Source organism: Trichoderma reesei, assembly GCF_000167675.1.
Source record: "Trichoderma reesei QM6a unplaced genomic scaffold TRIREscaffold_5, whole genome shotgun sequence".
In the NCBI taxonomy this organism is placed as follows: Eukaryota; Fungi; Ascomycota; class Sordariomycetes; order Hypocreales; family Hypocreaceae; genus Trichoderma; species Trichoderma reesei.
In genome coordinates this window covers 770,611-787,340 of record NW_006711152.1, presented here as the reverse complement: position 1 = coordinate 787,340, position 16,730 = coordinate 770,611, and the positions used below count along the sequence as shown (strand labels likewise).

The 16,730-nt window shown below is 51.2% G+C and overlaps 5 protein-coding genes across 5 annotated transcripts; 2 read left to right on the top strand and 3 right to left on the bottom strand.

Moving 5' to 3' along the window:
• Positions 1-350: 350 nt before the first annotated feature.
• TRIREDRAFT_105457 (uncharacterized protein) lies at positions 351-3,160 on the bottom strand (the record flags this gene model as incomplete). Its single annotated transcript, XM_006963626.1, has 4 exons — positions 351-965; positions 1,022-2,315; positions 2,510-2,871; positions 2,957-3,160. The coding sequence occupies 4 exons, from the start codon at positions 3,158-3,160 to the stop codon at positions 351-353; spliced, it is 2,475 nt and encodes an 824-aa protein (XP_006963688.1).
• A 2,112-nt stretch (positions 3,161-5,272) lies between these two features.
• TRIREDRAFT_58952 (cation transporting ATPase) lies at positions 5,273-8,947 on the top strand (the record flags this gene model as incomplete). Its single annotated transcript, XM_006963811.1, has 2 exons — positions 5,273-6,416; positions 6,477-8,947. The coding sequence occupies 2 exons, from the start codon at positions 5,273-5,275 to the stop codon at positions 8,945-8,947; spliced, it is 3,615 nt and encodes a 1,204-aa protein (XP_006963873.1).
• Positions 8,948-9,485: 538 nt separating this feature from the next.
• On the bottom strand, positions 9,486-9,752 carry TRIREDRAFT_105455 (uncharacterized protein; the record flags this gene model as incomplete). Its single annotated transcript, XM_006963625.1, has 1 exon — positions 9,486-9,752. One exon carries the CDS (start codon positions 9,750-9,752, stop codon positions 9,486-9,488), a length of 267 nt encoding a protein of 88 aa, XP_006963687.1.
• A 739-nt stretch (positions 9,753-10,491) lies between these two features.
• Positions 10,492-11,296, top strand: TRIREDRAFT_105454 (uncharacterized protein; the record flags this gene model as incomplete). The annotated part of the gene is made up of 2 exons (XM_006963810.1): positions 10,492-10,882; positions 11,007-11,296. The coding sequence occupies 2 exons, from the start codon at positions 10,492-10,494 to the stop codon at positions 11,294-11,296; spliced, it is 681 nt and encodes a 226-aa protein (XP_006963872.1).
• Positions 11,297-11,643: 347 nt separating this feature from the next.
• TRIREDRAFT_76363 (serine dehydratase) lies at positions 11,644-13,896 on the bottom strand (the record flags this gene model as incomplete). Its single annotated transcript, XM_006963624.1, has 2 exons — positions 11,644-12,254; positions 12,318-13,896. The coding sequence occupies 2 exons, from the start codon at positions 13,894-13,896 to the stop codon at positions 11,644-11,646; spliced, it is 2,190 nt and encodes a 729-aa protein (XP_006963686.1).
• Between the last annotated feature and the right edge of the window lie 2,834 nt (positions 13,897-16,730).

Sequence of the window (16,730 nt, the reverse complement as noted above, 5' to 3'; positions counted from 1 at the left end):
TAGTTGCGGGCCACCGATTAAGGTCGGACAGCCTACGTTGTGCTACTAGATACTATGGGGGCTCCGAAAGAACGAGGCCACGTCATCTATATCATCTTAACGTCGCACAAGATCTTACAATAGTAGTGGTAAGCAGGTAAGGGAGTGTAGACCGATAATGAGACTCTCCTGACCTTATGGTAGATCAGTTTCGTGGATAGCATTTTCGGTGAATCGACAGCCAGATATCAGGTAGGAACTCAAATGTAACACTGTACGTGGTGACGATGTTGGTCCAAATCTCATTTCATACTACATACCCAGATACCTATTGATCGGTCTCATGGTGTCCCATTCCTCGCTGCCACCATTCATCTCAGTACCGCAGCAACAAACGTCGACCATCGAGCGCTATCCGTCTGCTTACACAGAGTCCACGGCGCCAGGTACAAGTATCGTTCATAGTGACTTGCCACTGCCAAATGCTCGAAGAGCGCTTGCATCCCCTTCCGTGTCCGCAAACTCGTCTGAACTTGTTCAAATTCTTCCCTTTGGGAGTCTCCAAGAGCGAATTGCAGTAGGGCGCCAGCTATGCTCGCCGCAATAGCGGTAGCCACCGACGTCCCAGTTTTGTACTGAATCTCACCACTGACAAGGGGTTCTGACGGGACATCCAAGCCCAAGGTACCAAAGACGACTCCATCGTGCTGACTTCGGGGTGGATTATTAAGGTCCAGAAACTGGCCCTTGGAGTTTGTCGCACGAATTGAGATGACAGACTCGTGCCTTGCGGGAAACAGTTCTTTCTCGTTTGCTCCGTAGTTTGAGGCCGCAGCGAAGAAGAGGATGGAGCCATTCCGGTGAGATAACGCCTCATGTATAGCTTTAGTTATACATGGATGATCATCTGCGAACCCAAAGGACATGGAAATAATATCCGCATTGCACTCTTTGCTTGCCCAGGAGATTGCCTGGGACTCAGTCAGCTGTTAAGAGCGGCATATAGCAAACCAAAAAGGGAGCTGGATGGGAAAATTCATACCTCCGCAACCTTGTCACTCGCCTTAGCCAGATCATCGGATGAGCTGGCAACGCGTGCAACATAGATATCTGCCATTGAAGCAATCTGCAGGATGAGAGACGCCAGATAAGTGCCATGGCCGTGGTGATCTTGCCAATGAGTCGCCCCTGAGACAAAGTCCTTCCACCCCTTGAGGCGACACTGGATCGGCGGTACACCAAAAAATGCGGAGTCTATGTTACACCCAGTATCCAATATGGCGATTCGAATCCCAGCTCGTGAACCTCGGGGTTGGCTAAGGCTTGTACCTAATTCTTTCATCTCTTTGAACCACTTTTTAGCATCTCTCTGGTCCTTTGTGAAACAAAACTCAGCTGTTAACTGTGAGTGTCCTTGGATCTTTGTAGCTCGGCTTTGAGAAAAGTGGACGCCGTTGATAGTCGGTCGATTCTTTTCGATTGAAGCGTTGACGGGTTCCGTCTCGGTCAGCTCTTCCATCCATCCAGTTGACACGAGGACCTTCTCTAGCGGGGCAACCACTCTCTGATACAAAACACTCTTGCGGTGTCTTAGACCATCCATAAGCCCGGGGGCATCTCCATCGCATTCAGAGGCCGAGAAGAAATGCTGTGGATCCAAGCAGCTTTTGGCTGCTTTCAGATACTCGGGGATGTCGAATGTACCCCATTCTTGCCTGTTACTGCAGCGGTTCAAGGCCCATAACCAATCGTCATCAGGTCTGCTTGACGAGGAGTCTTGAATCCGATTTCGTGGCGAACCAATCCCGATTTCAACCAGCAGAATCCCAAGGGCGAGGACTCTTGGATATCGATGCATCCTGTCCAGTGTTGCTATATACTCGGGCGGCCGGGACTCCTCCTCACCAAAGTGAGATGAGAGGCATGGCTTCCAGGCGTAGAGCTTCGCGCTTAGACTGGTGTCCGATGGGTCAATCTCTTTAAGGAACTGTATGGACTCGCTCGTCCATCCACATCTCACCCAGTCTGAGTCATAGTACTGCCACACCGAGTAGGCAAGGATATAGGCCAGTGCGACCCTCATTCTAGAAGTGAGAGAATAGCTTTTGAGTATTTGGGCGAGCGGAATACCTGGCTTGTGATCAACACATGTCTCGACGGGTGTGGTGAATTTTGACTCGCGGAGCTTTCCATCTTGGAAGAGAAGACAGAGACAAGAAGTGGGATCTAGGCCAAGGGACGTGCAAAACTTGTCCTGGTAACCCCTTATGGGCTGCTTCGAAGGCTGCGACGTCGGCACTCCGCGGCTGTGATCTACGAATCTGGCTCGTTTAGACCTAGGTATGTAGTCAGCACATGTCATGGAGACAGCACGATCGCAGAAGCACTGGTAAATACCATGAGAAATGAAGTTCAACGTTCTGCCAGCGACTCAAATGACGTTTGCTGCAGACCGGAGCAGACGAAAACAGCATCTCTAAACGTACTAGGCCATGCTCTGGGGCTCGTGCGAAAGGAGGCCATAGCATACCTAAGCTGGGCAAGATGCTTGTTCTGGAATGCCTGCTTCGCCTCGGTGCTGCAGGTGCAAAACATCCAATCCCTAAGCGCCTTGCTCACCAGTGCATCAACCTCCTTCGGATATCGAAATAATGCGCCAACCGCGGTGGGCAATTCTTCTCCGTCGACGTTTGGGAGCCAGTCTGAGTCGCTAGCCGGTGCAAACCTCGAGAAATGTCGAACGGTGGCTTCCAGTGTAGGTCGGTGCATCAATGTTGCATTGAGTAGCCCTTGGCGTATCTTCTGTTCTGCTTTTTGATATACTGGCGAGTCTTGAGGGAAGACTATAGCTTCGAGGAGAGGTGTTTTGGTCTCTTTGAATTCCGAGGGCATCTATTAGTTACAATCAGCGTCCGACCGTCAACCGGTAGTCGACCGACTTGAGAATGATCCAGAACTGATTCATGTCGATACTTACGGTACACATCTTCTCGGTGTCTCGTAGTAATTTTCTGACTCGGTCACTGTTGTCCCAGAGATTGCCAGTTCCTATGATGATCAACAAGATTGCGGCGATGTTACCCCATTGTGGCTTCTGATATTCCATGCTCAATATTGCGACTATATCCGCAAGGCGAGTGAGCGCGGCCGTGGAAAACTCTACCAAGGTTTCTGGATCCATCATTCGTAAACTTCTCACAGATCAACCCAGGATGCTTTCTAAGTTGTATCAAGTTTAGACATCATAATAGAGTGTGCACAGTTCTAAAGGCGAAGCATACAAGTTGACCTCTCCGACGGGATACCTACCTTAAGTGTTTTCGCTTGATTTCATTCGACCAACGTTGTATTACCCCAGCGTTTATAAAGGCCTAACAGATAGTTGCACCATCAGAAGGTTGCCGGGAAGAACCAACGACTTAGCATAGTATGTAACACAGCTGGCTTCCCAAGAAGTGGTGAGAAATACCATCGGCCCTTTCTCACGAGATTCTATAAAAACCTCTAATTGGGGGGGTTATTCTTCAGCTTCATCTCTCCATGGCGCACTGGTCATCTTTCCAGTCTATCACAGGGCATTAACCGTAAGTCTAGACTGACTGGTGGGTTCCGCAAGGGGGTTGAGGGACTCACCTCGCTGCCCTCACTTAATCAATGCACGAAAACAACGATCCGGCAGCTTTGCATGTCGTGTATCACAGCCAATGACTTTCCCCGACTCTGAAGTCCTACGAGCACCAACTGCGAGTTACTTCAACCAGTGAATGATCGACCTCGTATTCTGTACCTCCTCCTCATCGAGAATAGAAGTCGTGCAACTATATACCAAGTCCTCTTGGTTGCCTTAGGCCCAACCGTTCACAAAGTAGTTGGACGTACAAATACGATTACGGACGGCATATTTTTGGAAGGTGGGTAAGTACAGAGCAACTGAGGACGTAACAGGAGAATTGCCAGAGGGATCACAATGTGTCGCTTTATCTAGACTTCATTTCGATGCAGTAATTTCTTAAAGGGCTATACAAGCAGAGAGAACCCTGTAGGAGCTTGTGCGGAAGAGAAGAGAAGGGGAGAATGATGATTTGCAAACTGACCGTTGCCTTCCTTACCCATGTCATGCAAGTCCTGTCAAGGCCCGTGATCGTGTCCTGGGAGCCAACGAATGTGAGATGATCCAAGACCATTCCACTATCTGAGGTCAGTCTTCTATGGTATTTGACTGAGCTCGTGAGACGGTCGGTTACAAGAAGTCAGAGACAAATGTTATAGGTCTACAAGCAGAACACATTTTGACCCAAAAGCCACAGTTTTCCTGACTTGAAGCCTTCTATGCAAGATCTCAATCCAATCAAAGAACTCGCCCTACAAAAAGCACTGCAGTAGACAAACATCCGGATCTCTCAAGAATGGAGTAGCTATATTGTTTTGAAGCAACGGTGACTTGGTCTTAGTAGCCGACACATCAATAGATCACAATCACTTAGTGGCGCACGGAATGTGGTCCTTCAAGCAGCTTTATTCGACCATCAATTACATAGATATGGTATCATGCAAACTTCGGCTGAGGGCCTAAGCCACTCTCAGGTAAGCTTAAATCTACTCCAACTCTTTTGCTGAATGTCTCGTTGTTACCTCTTCTTATACATCAGCGCACATGGGGCCACTGGGTTTTGCCACATCTTTTCCCACACCTACATTCATGATGCCTTACCGTACGGCCTTTGAGCAATTGTTGAGTACTGGAAGCTAAAGGTACCTTAGATTGCCAAGAAGATAGGCGCGGTTTCATGTAACTAACGGACTGAACCACCTCCGCCATCTCTGCTCCTCGTGCATTTTGAGTGGCAACGTTCCCGTCTCCAAAACTTGTGGCTTTGCTGTGCCTCCGCCATCTGCCTCACAGCCTCGTCGCAAAAGCGAGTTAAAGTCGTTTGCCAAGCCAGTAGCAGAAAGCTTGAAGTCTTCTGATCCAAAGCTTGCTCCAGATGATAAGACCTCAATTGGCGATGAGAGCGAGATGATGACAGCCATTCCATACGCTGCGGGCCATAGCGGGTGGTGCTTTCTAGTAGCTCAGTAGATGGATGGCTACAAAGATGTAAGTCATAAATCGTCTCCTCAAATTCCGTCTTTGTCTCATGAAAAGGGATTCTTTCTATTATATTTTGAAGACCCGGTTAACGTGAAAATTTGAAGGAACCCGCGTACATTTGTTCACCAGGCATAGTTCTCCAGCCAAAGTCGATGATACCCCCAGCCTGTACCAGGCATTATGGCGAAGAAGGACGACGATATGCAAAGCATCTCTCCCTCTCCAAATGCTACCCTTACCTACTCTTCCGAGCCCACGTCCACAAACACCGAGTACCACAATGGAGCCTCCCATGGCGGATGTAGTCGGTGGGAGGATATCCAGCAGCAGAGCACCTCTGCTCTACATCCGGATCCAGGAGAAGAACCTCTATTCGATACCGATAATAACCCTTTTGCTTTCTCGCCCGGACAATTGAACAAGCTCATCAATCCTAAAAGCCTCGCCGCATTTGTTGCCCTGGGAGGTCTTACTGGTTTGGAAAGGGGACTTCGTAGCGATCGTCGCGGTGGCCTGAGTGCTGAAGAGCATGTTCTCGAACCGATCACATTCGAAGAGGCAACAGCAGCGGCCTCCCCTGTCAAGCCAACCGGGGAACCTCCAGCTACTCTGTCTATCAGCAAACCAAGCGACGGCTTCGCCGAGAGAAGGCGCATATTTGGCGAAAACAGGCTACCGGAGAGAAAGTCAAAGTCCTTCTTCCAGCTAGCATGGATTGCTCTACACGACCACATCCTCATCCTGCTCAGCGTGGCAGCCATCGTCTCCCTCGCCCTTGGCTTATACCAGACTTTCGGACAAACAAAGCATGAAGGTGCAAAAGTCGAATGGGTCGAAGGTGTTGCCATTATCGTCGCAATCGCCGTTGTTGTCATCGTCGGCGCGTTGAACGATTGGCAAAAGGAGCGCCAGTTCCAGAAGCTCAACATGAAGAAGGAGGACCGCTCCGTCAAGGTGATTCGGTCGGGTAAGCCTGAGGCTGTCTCCATCTACGAAGTAGTCGTGGGCGATGTCATGCTCCTGGAGCCGGGCGATGTGGTTCCTGTTGATGGAATTTTCATTGAGGGCCACGGTCTGAACTGTGATGAGTCCTCTGCTACGGGAGAGTCCGATCTGGTGCGAAAGGTACCAGCAGAGGAAGTCTTGGAGGCTCTTCACCGCGAAGAAGCACTTGACTTGGACAAACTGGACCCTTTTATCATCTCCGGTGCTCGAGTGTTAGACGGAGTCGGGTCTTTTCTCGTGACTTCGGTTGGACAAAACTCGAGTCATGGTCGGACGATGATGTCGCTGCGAGAGGACAGTGGACTCACTCCGTTGCAATCGAAGTTGAATGTCCTGGCTGGTAAGCACCACTCTACTTACTTGGGAAACTGAATGCTAATGATTAATCTCATTCTTGTAGGATACATTGCCAAACTCGGCAGCGCAGCAGGATGCCTACTATTTACTGTCCTCTTCATCGAGTTCCTTATCCGTCTACCCAACAACACCGGCTCCGCCGAAGAAAAAGGCCAAGACTTTCTACACATCCTCGTCATGGCCATCACCATCATCGTCGTCGCCGTCCCAGAAGGTCTGCCATTGGCGGTGACGCTATCGCTTGCATTCGCCACGAAGCGCATGACCCGAGAGAACAACCTTGTTCGGCATCTCCAATCATGCGAGACGATGGGCAATGCTACGATTATTTGCTCAGACAAAACAGGCACTTTGACTGAAAATGCCATGACAGTGACTTCGGGCGCACTGGGAGGCGAGGTACTGCTCTTTGGCGATGGGGGTTCGGACATGGAGTCGCAGATTCCGCACCAGCAGCTATCCTCTAAGCTTGACAGTGGCGTCCAACAACTACTGAAGACGGCCATTGCGGTAAACACCACTGCTTTCGAACGAGAGGAAAGCGGCACATCGGTATTCGTCGGGACAAAAACAGAGACAGCCCTCCTCGAATGGGTCCGTCGACATTTTGGCCTCGGGCCAGTCTCTGTAGAACGTGCCAACAACCCAGTGGTGGAAATGTTTCCCTTCAACTCACAGAGAAAGTGCATGGGAGCAGTCATTCGGCTGTCTGAGCCTGATGGCAGCGGTGAAGGCAGCAAAGAGAAGTACCGACTCTTTGTGAAGGGTGCTCCCGAGATTGTGCTGGCTCAATGCACCACTTCCCTGATGGGAATTACGAATCACGCAAACGCAGAGCCCTTGGGAGAATCCCAGAGAGATGCCATCAGGAACGTCGTTTTTCGATTTGGAACCCAAGCCTTGAGAACTCTGGCACTTTCCTACCGTGATTTCTCGCAGTGGCCACCCCAAAAGCCCGAGGCAGACGATACGACCACCCCGGGCTCCGACGATGTCACGCTCCCTGATATACATCAAGACATGACCTGGATTGGCGTCGTAGGGATCCAAGATCCAGTCAGACCAGGAGTCCCCGCCGCCGTCCAAGACTGCCGAACAGCATCCGTATCCGTCAAAATGGTGACCGGCGACAACCTCGAAACCGCCAAAGCCGTCGGCCTCGCCTGCGGTATCCTAACCGCTTCCCCAGAAGGAGAGCAAGGCCTTGTAATGGAAGGGAAAAAATTCCGCCAGCTCTCCTCGGAACAGAAAGCCGCCGTCGCAGAAGACATCTGTATATTGGCTAGGTCGAGTCCAGAGGATAAACGTATCCTTGTCGAAGTCCTCAAGAATCTGGGCGAGGTTGTCGCAGTAACGGGAGACGGAACGAATGACGCCCCAGCACTGAAGATTGCAGACGTTGGCTTTTCCATGGGCATAACTGGTACGGAAGTCGCCAAAGAAGCATCCGACATCATCCTCATGGATGATAATTTCGCGTCCATCGTCAAGGCCCTTGGCTGGGGGCGAGCTGTAAACGACTCCGTCAAGAAGTTTCTCCTCTTCCAGCTTACGGTGAACATCACCGCGGTCATTATAACTTTTGTCACAGCCGTCTCCGATAATGAGGAGACCGCCGTTCTCAACGCCGTGCAGCTCCTTTGGGTGAATCTCATCATGGACACGTTTGCAGCACTCGCCCTCGCCACCGATCCGCCCACCTTGAGTGCCCTCCATCGCAAGCCAGAGCCTCGGACGGCTTCTCTGATAAGCCTGACTATGTGGAAGATGATACTTGGCCAGTCCATCTATCAATTGACTGTTTGCTTCGTTCTATGGTTCGGCGGACCCAGCTTCTTTGACTACCCAGAGGATCAGCTGCGGACTCTCATCTTCAATGTCTTCGTCTTCATGCAGATTTTCAAACTCATCAACAGCCGGCGCATCGATAATAAGCTCAACATCTTCGAAGGCTTGCATCGCAACTGGCTGTTCATGCTGATGATGTCCATCATGGTCGGAGGACAGCTCATCATCATCTACGTCGGAGGCGACGCCTTTGTTGTTGTCCGACTTACAGGCGAGCAATGGGCCATTTCGATTGGTCTGGGTATCGGATCGATTCCCATCGGTGTCCTGATCCGCTTGATTCCTGATGAAGTACTGCGAAGCTGCAGCAACAAGTTGCGAGAGAAATGGCCGCGGTGGTTGCGTCTGCCAGGCAAGAAAGCAGCAGACGGCAGCGACACATCCTCTGTTGAGCGATACAACGCCGTCTTCTCCCACATCAAGGATGATCTTGCCTTTCTTCGAATGATCAGGGGAGGCCGAATTCGCGCATTGAGCGAAACGTTGGCAAAGTCCCATGAATCAAGCTCGCCGCATCACCATCCAGCGAAAGTCAGACGAGGCTCGTCGCCATCTTCGAAAGATTGGCCGGCTTCGCCCATGTTTTCAGCCATTGGGATGCCCGGCATCGTTGCTGCTAGCATTGGCGGTCTGTCGCCGTTGGACACACGCTCTTCTGCTGTGTAAGACGAATGCTTCTGCATGTATTCTGTATAATTGCTTCTTCGCGGTCTAAGTCGTCTATGTATTGTACTCTAGGCTTTCCCAAGCATGACCGATCACTTACAAATTAGCGCAAGCATCGCCATCCTAAACAGCAAACAAATAATATAAATGGAACAAACTCAAGTTATCTTCCTTCAGATATCACTCGAGACCGCCCCAGGATCATCTTGGCTACACCCTCGGGCTCTTTATTCGTGGTGTCAATCCAGGTGGAAAAATCCTGATCGTCAAACTCAAAGAGCTTGCACCTTGAACGCAAGTCCCGGAGAAGAGCAATGTCCGTCAACTTTGTCGAGGTACCCGACACTCGGTCTTGACTTGCGGCTCTCTTGAGGTTGACGTCGACGTCGCATCCCAGGTACACCGGCATAAAGAGTCTCTTGGCTTTCTTAGCCGCCATCAGGTACTCCTTCGCAACACTTCGGCCCAGTTCATTGTCTGATTGAAAGTCTGCTCATCCATCAGTCACTCCATAAAAGAAAGGCACAGTATAAGTTCCTCAGTCAAGATCAAATTTACCCGTAAAGACGACAGTCTTTGAAGCCGTTGCAGGATCGTAAACATATTTCTCAAATGCTCGCTCTCGCTCACGCTTCCGCTCTGCCTGGTAACGTGGGTCATCCCGAGAGATCCTTGATGCCACCGGGTCAATCAGTTGGTGGTTGTCAACGACGGTGACAGATTCATCCAGCGCCTTGATCGCCTTGGCGATAGTGAGCTTTCCAGTCCCGGGAAAGGCGTTGATCCATATGAGAGGGGCTGCCATGATGGCTACTGGGATGAAGGAGTTGCTATTGCTGTACGAGTAAGAGAGAAAGAAGGGGAGAGTGACTCATGATATGAAGATGATGGCACAGTTGAGCTTAAATGCCTAACTTCGAATCCTGCTAAGGAATCCTTCGGCCCACGCAAGCTTAGGTATAGTTCGATGCGGTGTAGAGTGTCGAGTCCCCAGAACGGAAGCCTAAACGTTCATCGCCGTCTTCGGGTTTAAGCGATATGGGACCTTGTTGTTCCCTTGGTGGGTCAGCATACAAGTACATACAACGAGCAATCTCGAATATGTATAAATAAACTTAAAGCTCTCATCAATTGAGTCTCTTAAAATCCTAGAGCTAATCAGGTGCAGCCGAACTAAATCTTGTATCTCGATCGTGAATCTTGGTGTTGACGGGCCACACAAAGTGCTGCATATAATGAGACATACCAACCCCACCAATCACATAGTTGTATGGCCCAAGGTTCGTTGGCTCTCCAAACCAACGTGCATACAGATCCATGCTTTTATTGCTTCAATTTGCCCACAACCATGCCAGCCCTCAGGACTTGCAATCATACTCCAGAGACTACGTACGAACATGTACAGTAGTATTCTAATTAAACAGTTCTGGATGAGTCATCATGAAGTGATCTCTGCTCACCTAGGCTCAATCATAATAAATATCCAATAAATATCCCTCAGTCTCATTAACTTTACAAACTCTACCTTATAACAGACAACCATCATGGCGAGGCTCATTCCATACATGGTCGCTTTCGTAGCAGCTCTCGTCACGCTCGGTTTTCTTTTTCATCTGTCAGAAACATCAATATGGGTCAATGAGGAACGGCAAGATGGATACATGGAGGAACGACAAGATGGATACATGGAGGAACACGTGCAACTGCAAGCTGCTATGTGTGGAAACACGCAAGAGAACAGGACCAGAGTCAGTATCGGTGCTGGGCCAGGCGCTTTGGTTCAGGGATGGCCGTCCAAGGGCGGTGTCTATATGTTGGAAGACTGCGTGGGCATTGAACTGGACTTTCTGAAGTTGGATCGATTCCGTAAAACGCCCCAACCAGACCCGTCTGGTCCTGACGCCGCTGCCGAAGAAGAGGCACACTGCAACAGAAGTAAGCATTCGCTCTTGAGCAGGAGGCCTGGATGACACCGTGGTCGTTTGGGTGTTTTGTTATAAAGCTGCTCTGAGCTGGGAAGCAATTAGTACAAAGACTAATATATCACCTTGCTGCATAGTGCTGCAACTAGGGGCCATCTGGTGGGAAAGCGGAGAAGAATGGTTGGTGAGGAAACTCATGGAGCCTAACGAACCGGATCTTCGTCGCGCCAAGCGCTTCATCAAAGTTGGCTGGCCGGCCGCAGGTGGAGTCTGGGTTCTGGACCTCAAAGAAGATGATGCAATTACCAGAGACGCCGGTATTATTCACAATGCCCATGACATGGAAGAACGCTGCAGGCTGATTGAGCAACTGGGAGGCGTCTTCTATGAAGATCCAAAGAATTGGGTACATGCAGAGTTGCCGTGAGAAACACGGCAAACGCAGCAGCCCTCCTAAAACGGATTCGCTAAGCAGATGGCAAGGTTCGCAAGGTTCAGAGTTGAACTTCACCTGTTGTTGCTCTTCTTTTTCACAACATAATTCAACATAATTGTCTTAGCCGTCGACATAAGTTGGCATTGGCTGTATGAAGTCTAATCATAACCTCAGTAGTACAGCAGCGCAGGGTTGATAAACAGAATCGCTTTTCTTCTCTATGTAATGGATGTCCCAACCCACCACCCCTTGTGTTGCAAAACTCTCGCTATAGGTGAACATAAGAAACGACTGCAAGCTACTCTATTCCGTTGCATGTACTGACTTGGCGAAGCGCCTCAACAGTCCGGCACGCTGACAGGAATCTCCACCGGCACGCTCGTAGCCAGGCCGCTCAAGCTCGTCTCCTTGAACTCGTTCCTCATGCCCTTGGCCGTCAGGCGCATAGCCTGAATGGCATCATCCAGGCTCACCTTTTGCGTGCCAGTCTCGCTGCTGAGAGCCAGGTTGGCGCTCGAAATAGCCTTGATAGCACCCAGAGCATTGCGCTCGATGCACGGCGCCTGAACCAGCCCTCCGATGGGGTCGCAGGTCAAGCCCAGGTTGTGCTCGATTCCAATTTCGGCCGCCTGCTCGATTGTCTGCGGACTTGCGCCCATGCAGGCTGCGAATGCTCCAGCTGCCATGGAACAGGCCACGCCGACCTCGGCCATGCATCCGCCCTCTGCTGCTGAGATGGTGGCGCCGCGTTTGTACAGCATACCGATAGCGGCAGCTGTGAGGAGGAAGGAGAGAATGTCACGCTCCGGGTCATCGCTGACGAACTCAATCGTGTACTTGAGCACGGCGGGTATGATGCCCGCTGCGCCGTTCGTGGGAGCGGTGACGATGCGTCCACCTGCTGCATTGGTCTCGTTGACTGCCATGGCATACACAGTAAGATAGTCCACTACGGAACAGGAGTTAGCTAGTATCATTCATTCGACGAAATGGTTCGCCAGGATAGTCTTACTGGCAGGAAACGTAGTGCGTCTTCGCGGAGATGGTAATACGGGATGAGAAAAGGATCCATGTGTGCGGAGCGGCAAATTCCTCCTGACAGTGACGCCTTTTCGACCTGACGAAGGCGGTACTGAGTTCGTGGTCAAGCCTGAGGAGCCTGAGGTTTCTGAAGTCGGCGGTACTGTCTTGTTTTCAGTGAGTAGCTGAGCTTGAGCCGCCTCTGACCCAATGCTGGCCTGGGTGGTATGTGAGGGATACAGTCCTCTCGTGAGTCGCCTATACAATGCCGGTGCTCGCCTATGCAGCTTCAGACTGCCTGGCAGTAGTGAGTCTGGTGAGGCTTGAACACCTTCCAAGATGCTGTTGTCCATGACCTCCCAGATGCGAAACAGCTTGTCCCGAATCTCTTCGTCTGAGTAACCATGGCTCTTTTCGTTCTCATACACCAGTTGCGCAATCGTCAGATTGTGCTTATCACACAGCGATAACAAGCTCTTTGCGTCTCTGAAAGGATACCGCGGCTGATTCCCGTGCACGCCCTCAGAAGGCTGGGCATCTCCATTGGAAGAGGTGACAGGAGGCGGCGTGCGGCCACCGTCAGTGCCAGACGTGAGTAAGGCTGACTCCTCCTCATTGTCCTCCAACAGTTTGATCTCGCTTCCAGTCCGCCGATCTCCTGCTGCATCCGTCCTCCTGATCTCTTTGTAGTACATATTTTCCGCAAGATCAAGCGGGTGTCCGCCAGTGCCTTCTGTCTTTTGCAAGCCAAGGTCGGACGCTCCCTGACCAGCGCCCTGATCTGACGGTGCATTGGACGGATCCGGCCTGTTGATAGACAAGGCACCGTTGACAACAAACCCGCCGCCAACGCTAAACAGGTCATTGGTCGCCAGCATGTAGCCTTCTTTGTCAAATACCATGAGAGTCATGCCGTTGCTATGCAGAGCGAGCTTCTTGGACCACTCCCACTTGAAGTCACGCTCATAGTCGAACGTAATCTCCTTGCCTTTGCCACCTGGGAGCTGCTGGCCCAAGAAGAGCTTCTTTTCCTTCTTGATCTGCTCAAAGCGCTTCGGCACATAGGCCGTATCAACTGTCTCGACATCTGCGCTCTCGAGGCCAAGCAGGAGAGCAGACGGCGTCATATGACCCTCACCAGTGAGAGCCAGGCTGCCATATAGCGCTATGCGTATCCTGTCGACCTTTTCAAGCAGTCCAGCCTCATGGAGATCCGAGACGAAGATGTTGCCTGCCCGCATAGGTCCGACGGTGTGAGATGAGGAGGGCCCAATGCCAATGGAGAAGAGATCAAAGGTCGAGATAACGGCATGCTCGTGATCGGCTTCGTTGTATGTGCCTGTCCGCGAATCATCATCTTCAAAGCTACTGGACCGAAAAGACGTGAGACTGAAGCTCCGAGAGGCCGCCAGACGGGGTGTGCAGTTCAGCAGCTGGCTCTTGTTATGATGGCGGCCTGCAACGGTGCCGAGTTGCCACCGGGATGCGCTCAGCCTCGACAAGGGCTGGGAGGCTCGCCCGGCAGCGCTCCGGGCCACCCTCAGCTGCTGAATCGCAGCGCGGCGTTGCATCCTGGAGCTCTGATTAGCCGCAGGTCCAGCTAATGATTGCGAAGCACGAGGATGAGAGAGGGCTGTGTCAGGTCGCCTTGATGGCAGGCTGGATCTGAGACTTCATTGGTGATCGCCGCTTTTGTGCCGGGGATTGCCGATAGAGGCCGTATCATAGGCATCGGGAGAAGCGATGGGAAGAATTCGCAGCCAAGGAACTGCCTGCTTTGCCTGACAGATATCGCACTTACCTGACAACCGCCTAATGATACTGGTGTTGAGTTGATGCTGGCAGCACGAGGCCGTGCCGTGGAGGACAACAATGGGCAGGAGTACCTAGGTAGGTAGGTATGATAAGACGTTGGCTCGAAAGAAGGCCGTCTTTGAGGTTCACGTGATTACGCCCGTGCCCCTGATAAGAAACAAAAATGAAGCAAAATTGAAAAGAATAGTAATATCTGAATTCAGGCCATCAAGAATTGGGAGAGTCTGCCCTGTCTCAGAAGAGAAGTGAAGAATATCCCGAGACAGTGAAGGGGAGAAGCAAAAGAGGGAGCAGGGAAGCAGGCGTTGTCTTATCTGCTGATGGATCAAAGCTCGTCCTTGTCGAGGGGCTTATCTGGCGGCGTGTCTCCCCTGCGCCCCTTTTGTATCAAGGTTTGTGGCCTGTGCTATAGGAAGAAACTCAAGCGGTCCCCTTCTTATTGACTAGGTAGTTCTGTCAGACAGACGCAAATCGTATTCAAGAACGCAGCCTTAACTGAAGAGAAGAATCGTGCACAAACCCAATATCAAGCAATGACGGGCATCGTCTAATCGTTTATCCTAGTGCAAGCAGAGTATCCATGCGGTCTATTGCCATTACATACCCGCGCCCAATCATGCTCAAGCAATTACCTAACCGTCGATGGGGCTCAGGGCAGATCCAGGAACGGACAATCCCTCGGATTCTCATAAAAGCGGCCCCCCAACTTCTCGATCGCCTTGCACCGTTCTTCCATGTTGAGAGCATTATGGATGATGGCGGTGCCTTTCAGTCTCGCATACGTCTCTGATGTCAACAGCATCCATACTCCACCTCCCGCGGGCCAGCCAGCATATTTTATGTCCATGTCGTAGAGTTCAGGTGCAATTTTATAATTCCTATAATGTGCTTCGCTCTTGTGCCATATGGCACCCAGCTGTCGCACTAAATGTCCAGATTAGCATCTTATTTCTCATATCGAAAGCAGTCAGGGTGTTCCGAGCAAAATCCATCGACGGGTACTCACTTTTATTGCAATGCATCTCTTCTTCCTCAGCAGAGGCGTCGGGATCAGAGATAGATGGGCGAGGGGTGTTGTTGAAACGATCCAGTCCTAAGTACTCCAGTTCGACGCCAAAGACACGGTCCAAGACATAGAGGCCGCCTTTGGATGGCCAACCTCTCACAAAACCTCCCGGGCCCAGGGCGAACTCGGCCCTCAACTCGGGACGCCATCCATCGTATCTTTTGACGTATTCTGACCATTGCGGTTCCATACCTGGTTGCGGCACCGCCAATATCTCGGCTTCATCGTACTCATCGTCATCGAAAGGCACTCCCAATCTGCACGAGTCATTATGGTCTGCGTCGTCTTCATAGTCTCGTGTATCCTCAATCGTCGCTTGCGCTCTGAACCGAGACAATAGATATTGCAGCATTGCAAAAGCTGTCGCAAACGCAAGTAGGTATCCAAGGAGCCATTCCATCGCATACGGCGTCTCTCGGAGGTGGAAGGGGAGGCAGACAAGAGCTTTTTACCTCCGCACTTGGGAAGTTTGCGTCGTAATCATCGGTACCGTAAGATCTCGATACGAAAATGGTTCCCGAGGCAACCTCACAACCAACACGCATACGACCGTAGAACCAACACGCAGATTTGCTGTGCGGTTGAGCGCCATTGGTAGGCGTGGGAACCCGTGCTATCACACTGAGTACCGACTACAGGGACACAATCAACGTCGTATCATGCGAGAAACAAATATAGGGCTACTCTACACAGGCCTGTAACTAGGAATGGCGATATGCTCGAGCACCGACATTCTCCGGGCCGGCTCTTGTTAAGGGCACAGTTTTCCGCCCTCAAGTGGCGGCATCAAAAGCATGTGTGCCCTCAACACTGATGTAAGTGAATACATAGATGCTGTACATCGCAACTGAAAGAAAGCATGAACAATTCACACCTATAACTCGTGCTGAAGCGTAAGGGATGGTGTTCATTTGGCATTAATCTGGACTTCTACATGTCATCCAATCTTACGGCGCCACGTCCTCTACTACGTAGAGATACGGGGTCTCCTATGCGTTGAAGTTGTCCGCATTCGATCCCTTTATTTCGTCATGCTCTTCTTCCTTTTCCGTATCTCTACAACATCTTGCTTTTCAAGTCCGAATCCGACATATAGTGAGCCCCCCCAGCGCATCTGTAACCCCCTGCTACCCTGTTCCACTGGTATCCTGCCACACATACTCCTGCCTTCTCCAGCGCCTCGTCTATCGCCTCCCGGTTTTTCATCCTCTTCTGAATCGCCGAGGTCTCGTCATCGCATATGAAGCCGCCATCTTGCCCATCACAGTTACCGCCGCGTCCGCCAGGGAAGGTGGTTTGTTCGGATGACTGTTCGCCAGAATCGCCGGTCCCGCTACCCAAGGGGAACCCATCCCCAAGACCCTGAGTTCCTTTGGAAAAAGCTTGGTGGTCTACACCGACGCTCGCATCATCTCTGGTGGCGTTTGTGTATGCAGCGCTCGGTGTGTGAACGTCGGTATCGACGCGAGGGGGAGCCGGTGCGAGCTGCGGGTTTTCCAAGCCAGGGGTAATGTTCTGCCCAGA